Source organism: Myotis myotis, unplaced genomic scaffold (assembly GCF_014108235.1).
Source record: "Myotis myotis isolate mMyoMyo1 unplaced genomic scaffold, mMyoMyo1.p scaffold_m19_p_5, whole genome shotgun sequence".
Classification (NCBI taxonomy): Eukaryota; Metazoa; Chordata; class Mammalia; order Chiroptera; family Vespertilionidae; genus Myotis; species Myotis myotis.
Window position 1 is genome coordinate 45,874,534 of NW_023416357.1, and position 9,917 is coordinate 45,884,450.

The 9,917-nt window shown below is 38.1% G+C and overlaps 1 protein-coding gene across 3 annotated transcripts in view; it reads left to right on the plus strand.

The window, feature by feature from the left end:
* The window catches only part of XRCC4 (X-ray repair cross complementing 4), a 193,496-nt gene extending 189,311 nt beyond the window's left edge, over window positions 1-4,185 (plus strand). For 2 of the 3 annotated variants that reach the window (XM_036307793.1, XM_036307794.1), the window contains exon 8: window positions 3,540-4,180. In XM_036307793.1, coding sequence (XP_036163686.1) covers window positions 3,540-3,651 — 112 coding nt within the window. In that variant the 3' untranslated portion in view covers window positions 3,652-4,180. Of the gene's footprint in view, window positions 1-3,539 lie in introns of all 3 variants that reach the window. The other variant, XM_036307796.1, reaches the window with a different exon arrangement.
* Window positions 4,186-9,917: the final 5,732 nt, after the last annotated feature.

Below are 9,917 nucleotides of genomic sequence, written 5' to 3' on the forward strand. Positions count from 1 at the left end.
GGTTGTAGAGTTGATCCCCTATCAGGGCACATACAAGAATTAACCAATGAATGCATAAGTAAGTGAAACAACAAATCTCTCTCAATCCCTCTCTCTCTCTCTCTCTCTCTCTCTCTCTCTCTCTCTCTCTCTCTCTCTTCCTCTCTCTCTAAAAATCAAGTTTTAAATAAAGAGGCAGAATTCAAGGCAAATTTCATAAGGGATGTAGCATTTTTTTTTTATTATTTTATTTTTTAAAAATTTTTTAAAATATATTTTATTGATTTTTTACAGAGAGGAAGGGAGAGAGACAGAGAGTTAGAAACATCGATCAGCTGCCTCCTGCACATCTCCCACTGGGGATGTGCCCGCAACCCAGGTACATGCCCTTGACCGGAATTGAACCTGGGACCCTTCAGTCCGCAGGTCGATGCTCTATCCACTGAGCCAAACCAGTTTCGGCAGGGATGTAGCATTTTAGCTGACCCTTCAAATGTAGGTAGGTTTGGGGCAGGAAATAATGAAGGGAAAGACATTTGAGGCAAAGGAAAAATGGGAAAGCAGTCATGCCTTGACCATTTATAAATTGTGAGACCTTAGGTGAGTGAGTCATTCAAATATCTAAAGTTTTGGTTTCTCATATAGAGACCATAACAGGACATAGGGTTATTGTGACAATTACATGAATAAGGAGCTTAACACAGTACCTGGAATAAGGAGAACATTAATAATGTTGCTATTACTCTGAGTGATAGACTAGCAACTTTGAATAGACTTTCAACAGAATTTTGATTGAATTAAAAAAAGACATATACTAAAATATCAACAAGTGAATGGACAGGATAATTTTTATTTTACTTTTTCTGTTATGAAGTTTTTGAATTTTTTGTAATATGCATATACTACTTCATATACCAAAAAATAAATGATTCTGTTATTCCTTGCATTCATTAGGATTAATATAGGATCTAGAATTTCTGTATTTGAAACCTAGTCTTCTTCTTAAGAAGCAAGTAGGGTAATTCATTATTTCTTTTAACCAAATGTTTATCTTAAGTAGTAACTATTTTATCCGAAGAACATTTCAACACCCAAAGTAAGTTAAGAAGAGGAGATAATTACAGAACATGTAGTTTCACAACTTTGGATGAAACCTAAAAATTTAATAGATAATTTGTTACACCAGCAGCAAGAAACTAAACAGCTGCATCCACACTGGTGAAACTATCACTCCTGGTTGCCATTTCCTTAGCAATCTCTAACCTCCATCACTGGATATTATTTTCTGCCCACCTCTTCCCCTCTTTTCTTGATAGCCAGAAGTAGAGTTCTGCCTTCTTTCTTTGTGTGTCCTTATTTTCCTTAATTGCACCACTTGGTTGTGTTTTTAGTGTTGGCTTTTTTTTCAGGCTAGTAAATATTATATTCACGGGAAAACATACCGGCCGGGCAGGATGATGGACTTTTCAGAATTTATAACAAGTTTGAAAATAAATATTTGTCATTTGTAAAAATGATTAAGCTTCTATTTTGGTTGTGGGGAGAACTCTAAATTTACTCTGTTGACTTACCAGGGATATAAGAACTGTAGAAAAATGATCTCTATTCATTGAATGCAGTTTGTTGAGCACCTATTATGTACTAGGTACTAAGAACAAAAGAGTCTAAATCTATTTAAGCTCCTTTTGACTTCAGAGGAGATGGGAATCATAAATGGAGCGCCAGGAATCTATTTCCTTCAGACTTGTCACTTCAGAGGGGTCCTTTTGTCTTATGCTAATTTTTAAAAATTAAATGGATCTCTGTGTTCTGGTTGTGCAGTGCCTACAGACTGCAAACAAAATTATACAGGTTTTTCCAGGTCTGACTTTTTAATTGAAATACTTCAATTCTCTATTTTACTAAGGAGAGAAATCAACTCTTGAGACATTTATGGCCAGAGAAAAATGTTCAGTGTGTTTTGAGTTGACATTAAAAACTTATGCATGTATTAATTATACTTTTATTCTGTATTGTATCATTTTATTCTCCTGTGGACTATATTTTTAAATATTTAATTGCATGTCACAATAATTGTGTCCCTCTTTATGTTTATTTTAACATTGGCACTCCCAGAGGGTAGTAGTTGTCATGCACCTTAGCATTTCAGTGAAGGTGATGTTGTCTGAACTTGGCTTGCTCAAGATAAGATAGGACACGCCCCAGGTCTAGTGGCAGCCAACCACGGCTAATCAATTGTATGCAGTCCTGAGGCCAACGAGGGTCCTGTGTGGATTTATTTTTATTAACCTGTGCAGTAAGTGTGGGTGTAGGCTTTTTGAAATACTCATAATCTCAAAAACATCATCAATGTTTGGGGATTTTAAATTGGTTATTCTTTTAAATTAAAGAAGCCATTAGCAGGAGCCCTTTCGTAGTTTACACAATATTAGCAGCTAATATTAATAGTTCAACTGTTTTGTGAGAAGTTATAAGCATTTTCGTGTTCAACACTTTGTTTAAGCTTTAGACTATCTCCAAGGCAGATATTATTTTATCAGTTTTCCAGGAGAGAGAACGTAAATCCAGTTAGGTTAAATAACTTGCCTAAGGTCACATAGCTAATAAGAAATAGACCGGGGTTCAAATCTATGTGTCCTGACTTCAAGCCCTTCTCGTTCAGCCACACCAAGCTGGGGTGGCTCCTCTGCCTTTGAAGTTAGAAATATTACTCAGTATTGCTGGGTTGACTTGACCTAGTCTTAATTGCCCCTGAAGGCACGTTAATTGTGAATATTAACATATTTTATTTAGGTTCTATGAAGGACCACTGACAAGGTTTATACAACGTATAAGCTGTTCCTAAGCTGCCCTTCTGATTGAGCTATTTGCCCTGCAGCTTTTTAAGGTTTTTTTTAAATTGGTTTTTGAGACCAGTTAACAGTCAGTGACTATGCCTTTCGTCCTAGGACTCAAAAAGAACATTTACATAAATAGAGAGGTCAGTTGATTGAGGTAGTAACGGCAGTACTGAAACTGAATAAAATGTAGTTACTAAATGAAGATATGTAGACTATAAGTGTAAATATGAAGGTATGTGGACCAACAACTGCTAAATTGTGAAATCATTGTTAGTTATATACACCCACTTATTATCAAATGACCACTAAAGGGAATTCCGGGGATTGGAACTTTCTACTATTGAGATTAAAACACATGTTAATAGGTAGAATTTAAGGGAGGCAAAGGGAAATGAAAATTGGGATAGAATAATTAAAGAAATGACTTGAGAAACCATCCTGATCTTGGCATAAAAATACTTAGAGAAAGCGCTTATTGTGTGTTTTTACCTTAATCATGAGTCTTGCTGTTGTAGGCCCTTGAATTTTTGTGACCCAGAATAGCAACAGGTTAATTCTAAAACAGTTAAAGTAATTAAATTCCTTTCATCTTTCTTTATGTTCTAAAACCAATTCTGAAAGAGGAATTAACTTTTATTTTACTTATGTATCTCTTAGTTTTATTTTACTCTACATGGAATATTTTAAAAATAAAATCATCCTGGTTTTCTTTTTCTCTAGGCTTGATCCTCCACTGCCAGAGACTTTGCAAAAGGAGCTCAGCTCAACTGACAACATGTCGTTAGAGACTCTGAAAAACAGCAGTTCCGGAGACCTCTTTGATGAGATTTAACTGTCCCAGAAAAGTGCTTTGATGTTCACTAGACTATGTTTTGTATTCATTTTTTTAAACCGAAAAAAGTGAAATTTCAACTCAGCAGCGGCTATTACTTCATCTTACAATTTAATTACATACACACTGAGCTGAAACCATTGTGCAAAATGGATTACACGTGTGTATGAAGATATGATTTGATGACAGTGGTACATTATTCTAAACTATTCATTCAGCATGCCTATAATTATATAAAATCTCACTTTTTGTTGCAAAGGACACATTTATCTTATTCAGTTCACACGTATTACATGTGCGAGCTGTCTAACATCCTGTCTAGGAAGATTTTGGAAATATGACAAATAAAATGTCTACAGGTTTATGTGTTTTTTAACTACTGTATTCAGAATAATTATGTCTGAGCGTTTTATTTGTGGAATGATGTATAAAACCTATTTTTAGTTTGTACACAAACAACCTTAAAATCTGATGATACAATTTCTGATGCATTCAAGATTTCATATTCTTAATAAAATATGTTACTTAGCTTAACTTTTTTCTTTACTATACTAACAGGTCTTCATAAAATGGTAACTGATACTAATGTACCCCTCTTTATATATTTTTTTAAAACATGGAAATTATTGATAAAACATTTGTTTTACATGTATGGGACCTTCTTTGGTGACAAGGACCTTGTATTCACATTTCATATTCACCTCAATGATATCTGCAACAACTTTTTAAAAAAATTCAGTTCCTACTTTCTAATCTCTCATTTCATCTTCCTCTCTCCAGTTGGATTTCCATTCCTTCCATGCTACTTAAAGTTAAGAGTGACCTCCATATTGATAAATCTAAAAATCAGTCCATTCTCATATTACTAATCCTTTCAGCAACATTTGATAGTCAAACACTTCTCCTCAGTAAACATTCTCTTCATTTGACTTTTGCAATAATATATGTTTTTTGTGTTCCTTTTTCTTCCTGGCCACTTTTTTTTTTTTTAGGCTTCTTGGATGAGTTCTTTTTGCCTAAAAATCTTCAGCCCTCTTGTTTTATTACTTACATTATCTCCCTAAGTTATCTGTGGTTTTAAATATCATTTATATGCTGATATTTACAAAATTAGAGTATTAAACTATAGTCACATATATTTATACCGGATGAGGCAAAAGTAGATTTAAGGTTGTTTGTATGGAAAATAATACAATAATGAGATTGCATTTCTGAAGGTTTTTATCAGCTTAAAATTTATAATTCTTGGCCCTGGCATCCGATAATATGGCTCAGGCTACCTTGGGGAAATTCATGAAAGAAAAGTCACATCTCCAGAAGAGATATCTTATGTAGCATTAAAAGGTCAAGAAACTACTTTAGAAAAGTTTTTCTTTTTTTAATGGTCTATCACTCAAACTTATAAAATACTCCATCATATCTGGCCAGTGTGGCTCAGTGGTTGAGCGTCAGCCAAAGACTAGGAGGTCATCGTTCAGTTCGCGATCAGGGCCTGTGCCCAGGTTGTGGGCTCAGTCCCCAATTGGGGGTATGCAGGAGTCAGCCAATCAATGATTCTCTCTTATCATTGATGTTTCTATCCATCTTTCCCTCTCCCTTCCTCTCTCTGAACTCAATAAAAAATGTATTTTAAAATAAAATACTTGATCCTGTGTTTTGGAGCTGAGCAGCTCTTTGTTGATTCAGTTTGATTCAACAAATGTTTATAAAGGATCAAGTAGGCACAAAAGACAAAACTGGGCCATGCAAAGAATTTAATGATAAATCCATCCATTCACTAAATATTTGTTAAGCATTTGTGGCAGCCCCTGTTCTGGGCACTAGATGTGGCCATGAATAATATGAGCATTCTGTTACCATGGAGCTTATGTTCTAGTAAGTGAAATTTGGGGCCTGCTCTCAAAGCGTGGAGTATTGGGAATGGGCGTAGGCCCAAAGTCACTGTGTAATGAACTGTAATATCAGTAAGTGGTAGGATAAGTGCACAAAGGGAATAATAAGTGTAAAGTTATAAGTGAGGACCTACAGAAGATAAAAGTTCCAATTAAAAGATTAAGAGAACTTGGAGTAGGTTGAGGAGAGTGTGTTGGCCAGGGATGTTTAGGAGTGTGATATTCATTTATGTAATAAGGACATGACAATAATTGAGCTGCACCGTTCTGCCTGACACTTCCTTGGGAATTCATGGACTGCCAGAAAACTTCAGGTCATAGGCCCTTCCTGGACAGCTGGGAATGGACAGCAAGCCTAGTCAAGGGCCCCTTGGTAGATACTGCCCAGAAGAGCAGCTCACCCTCGTCCTTTTGTGTCTTGTTCTTTCACTCAGCACTATTTATAGAATTTATTTTTAATAAAATGAAGCTAACATCTAAGTTCATGTAAGGCCTCATGAATTTACCTGTAAATCAGGAAATAAAAAACTAGGTAGTTACTTTTTGTTAAGAGTGATAGAACCACAAAAGAACTATTCATGCATCCATTTGTAGCTACAGTCTGAATTTAAAATTTTCACTGCTGATCTGACAGCTTCTAATATTTGCAAGTAGTTTAGTGGTAACCTGAAATGATTTTCTCTGTATTTTAATAACTGGAAAAGGATACCTTGAAAATTACATGACAACAAGCATTTTGTGGTTGCTTCATAACTGACCACCCACCATCTCCTTTTCTGACTCCCAACTCTTTGACCAACTCAAATTAAAACACTCTCCAGCCTACATTCTACTCATTTTTCCCTTTCAAATGTCCACATGTCCTCTCTTTTACCAACCTTTGTCCTCACTTTCTAACTTTTCTCCCCTCTATTTGAATAATATTTTTTTCGACATGAATTTTATTGTTTACGTTGATTTTTCTTCCCTTCTGAAGCTGTCAGATCAGCAGGGCTTTCATCTCATAGTGCCACAGAGAGCTATACTTTCTGAGTGAGGGTCTCTGTCCCTAAAGGCTCTTGGTTCTCCAGGAAAGGAGAGAGATTAGAGCTCTGCGCCCATCTTGATAGCAGCTATTCCTATTAGGTGCAGGAGCAATTTTGGTGGCCACTGTTCCAGTAAACAGAATATAGACTGGTCCTGAACGACTCACTTTTGATTTAGAAACAGTCTCCAACTTAATTACTATCTGAAAAACAACACAGCCAGTCAAATAAATTATAGGTAGATTAGACAGTATTTATGGAACTTGCTCATACAAGACACTCCTAGGAATTGGTCTTGCTCTGCATTTCTCCAGCAGCCGAGCCTAAGCCAAGGGTTTGCATGCAGTCAATTTATTTGGGAGTGTGATGCAGGCAGTGGGAGTGCTGGACAGAAACCATAAAAAAGGGAAGGAGGAAAAGCCAGGGTAGGGAGACCTTATCAAGGCAGCCAGCCCCATGGATGGTGCATGCTCCACCCCACCAGAATCTTCTGAAAGATATCTTGGAACCATACACCCAAGAGTGAAAGAGGCAATCATTTATCCATTCTATTAGTAGGACTGATGGGTGATTCTGAGTGGGGTCATGGGCACCCATTTCCTGCAGAATGCTGCTCATAGGCACCTTTGGAGGAATTACTGTCGCTTTCCTCACTAATGCACTGTCCTTGTACCTCTTTCTGGAGGCTGTAGGTGCAACTGTTGTGTTGGAAGCAGAATGTACATTTCTTCCCTAAGGCCTCAACACTTGGTGCAGAGGTACCAGCTCTGGCTCCCAACCTTGGGAAGACAGGAAGGGAGTGCAGGTCACTACACTGGTGCCATTCAATAGATGTTAATAATGTAAAGCATCGTGAAAGAGGGGCTTAAGCCCTGAACAAATACATTTGTGGACTAACCTTTATTCCTTGGAATTTTGATCCTAGGACAGTAAGAGTGATAGATTATTGCCCCCCCCCACCCCCAAATATAAAGTGGCAGAAATATCACTTTTTAAAAATCAAATTACATTTTTTCATATTTTAACAGAAAACTTGAGACAATATTTATTACAGTCTTTGTAGTAGACACATATTTGCCACAATTTCTGCACAGATTTCAGTGGGCAAGTGCACGAGGAGGCATTTTTCCAACTCACTGATGATCTTTGCAGTAACAGAACTTTATAAGAATATTTAAACATCTTCATGAGTCAATTCCAGTACACTTGAAAATAATTGGTTTCTCTATCACTTCTCTTCATCTCCTTATGAGAGAGGCATGTGCCACCAGGCCTTCTGTGGACCTGGCTAAATCATAACATAGAATCACTGACAATGTCTCAAATATTAAAGCCAACTACCAGTGTCCCTGGGGCCCTGACGGGGGAGCCAGTATCCTTCCTCAGGATCACCCACCAGCCCTGCTAATAGAGTAACCCAGCAGCCTCTCGCTATAAAGAAATGTAAGCTTTATATTTTATTCCATTTAATTAAAGAACAGCTGAAAATCCTGTCTTGCATTTTCAACACATGGTTCCAATTAGTGCAGCAGAACAGGACCCCAAACTTGATAAAAGCACTGACGTGTACCTTTGGTGGCTGTACAATGTACTCTTTCATTTTACAAGGTGGCTGAAGTGCAGCTTTAAATATCTTTTTTAAATGTTAACAAAAACCCAGGGGTGAAAGCTTAGAAAAAGGGGAAGAGAGGCTAACACAGTTTTTTTTCAAATTGCCGGCCCATAGTCCTTTAGAACCCTTTATGAAGAAAGAGCCTTATTTGGTAAAATCTGCACTGGATATTCACAAATTCGTGTGCAAGAAGCATTATGGTTCATGAGACTAGTGCTCAGCGGCCATTAGATGGGAGGTCCCTCACCTCAGGAAATACTACTTGTTGTTTATAAATGCGCTTCCTGTGACCAACCTGCTCAAAAGACAATGGGATTCCCAGTCAAATAAAGGGTTATGAGGATGTGGAGAAAAGCAAACCCTGGTGCACTGTTGGTTGGAAGGTAACTTTCTTCAGACATGATGTAAAATGGTGGAGGTTCTTCAAAATATTACAAACAGAACTACCATGTGATCCAGCAATCCTGCTTCTGGGTGTATATCCAAAGGACAAGAAATCACTATCTTGAAAAGATTTGCATCCCCATGTTCAGATTAACTTTAAATATCTGAAGGAAAAACCTGAGCCTTCACCCTCTGTGACTATTGGGTTCTTCTCCCTCCATGTCCATCCTAGTCATTGTTTGTCATTTCAGCCCGTCACCTGGCTCAGACCTTAGGTCTCTGCTCCTTCTGTGGGTCACTGCTCACTTCTTTATCTCTCTAGAAGGGGTTTCCTTAAGCTTCTGCTGCCCCATTATGCTGCTTTATCCCAAAAGGGGGCATCAAGCCTTCTTTGATTTCCCATAGCCCAGCAGAGATCAGACTGTTACTTAAAATACATTTCATCAAGCTCTCCAGTGACCTCCATCTTGCTAACTTGGGTGGTCATTCCACAGTCTTCATATTCACACTGCAACTCTGATTGCATGAAAACCCGAAAGATGAGGAGTAATGATAGGGAAATGGGCCACAATGACTAATTTCATTGACAGCAGGTAGACCTACAAGGAGTCACCAGTGTCATGTAGCCATGTTGTCAGAACCACCTTATCAACACATACCTCCCGGCACACACATAAGCATAGCCCTCAATGCCAAGCATCGTGATGCTCCAAGGGAAAAAGAAAATGATCTCATCTGAAAGCCAACTTCCTGGGCCATGGCTAATACCCCAGGATCTGCCTCTTCCCAGGTCGATTGTGCTCATTCTCCAAGGAAGTCCCAGACCTGCCTCAGTGTGAGCCTTACCTATACTTCAATGGCAAATGGTTCAATACCACGTATCAAGCTGAGGCTATCAAAGTACTTGCTGCACCAAGTATGGGGCATCTGCTGTTCAGTATAAGCTGTTCCAAGCCCAGTCAAGACCTTTTAGAAATTATCAGGTTCGCCAAGACCGGTTTGGCTCAGTGGATAGAGCGTCGGCCTGCAGACTGAAAGGTCCCAGGTTCGATTCCGGTCAAGGGCATGTACCTGGGTCGTGGGCACATCCCCACTGGGGGATGTGCAGGAGGCGGCTGATTGATGTTTCTCTCTCATCGATGTTTCTGACTCTCTATTTCTCTCCCTTCCTCTCTGTAAAAAATCAATAAAATATATTAAAAAAAAAAAAGAAATTATCAGGTTCAGACATACCCAACTTTCCTTCAGTCTTCGGATTTTCTGATGCTAAGATCTTGGCATATGAGAAAAGAACACATAAATACAAACACTCATGTACACACACACACACACACACACACACACACACACCAC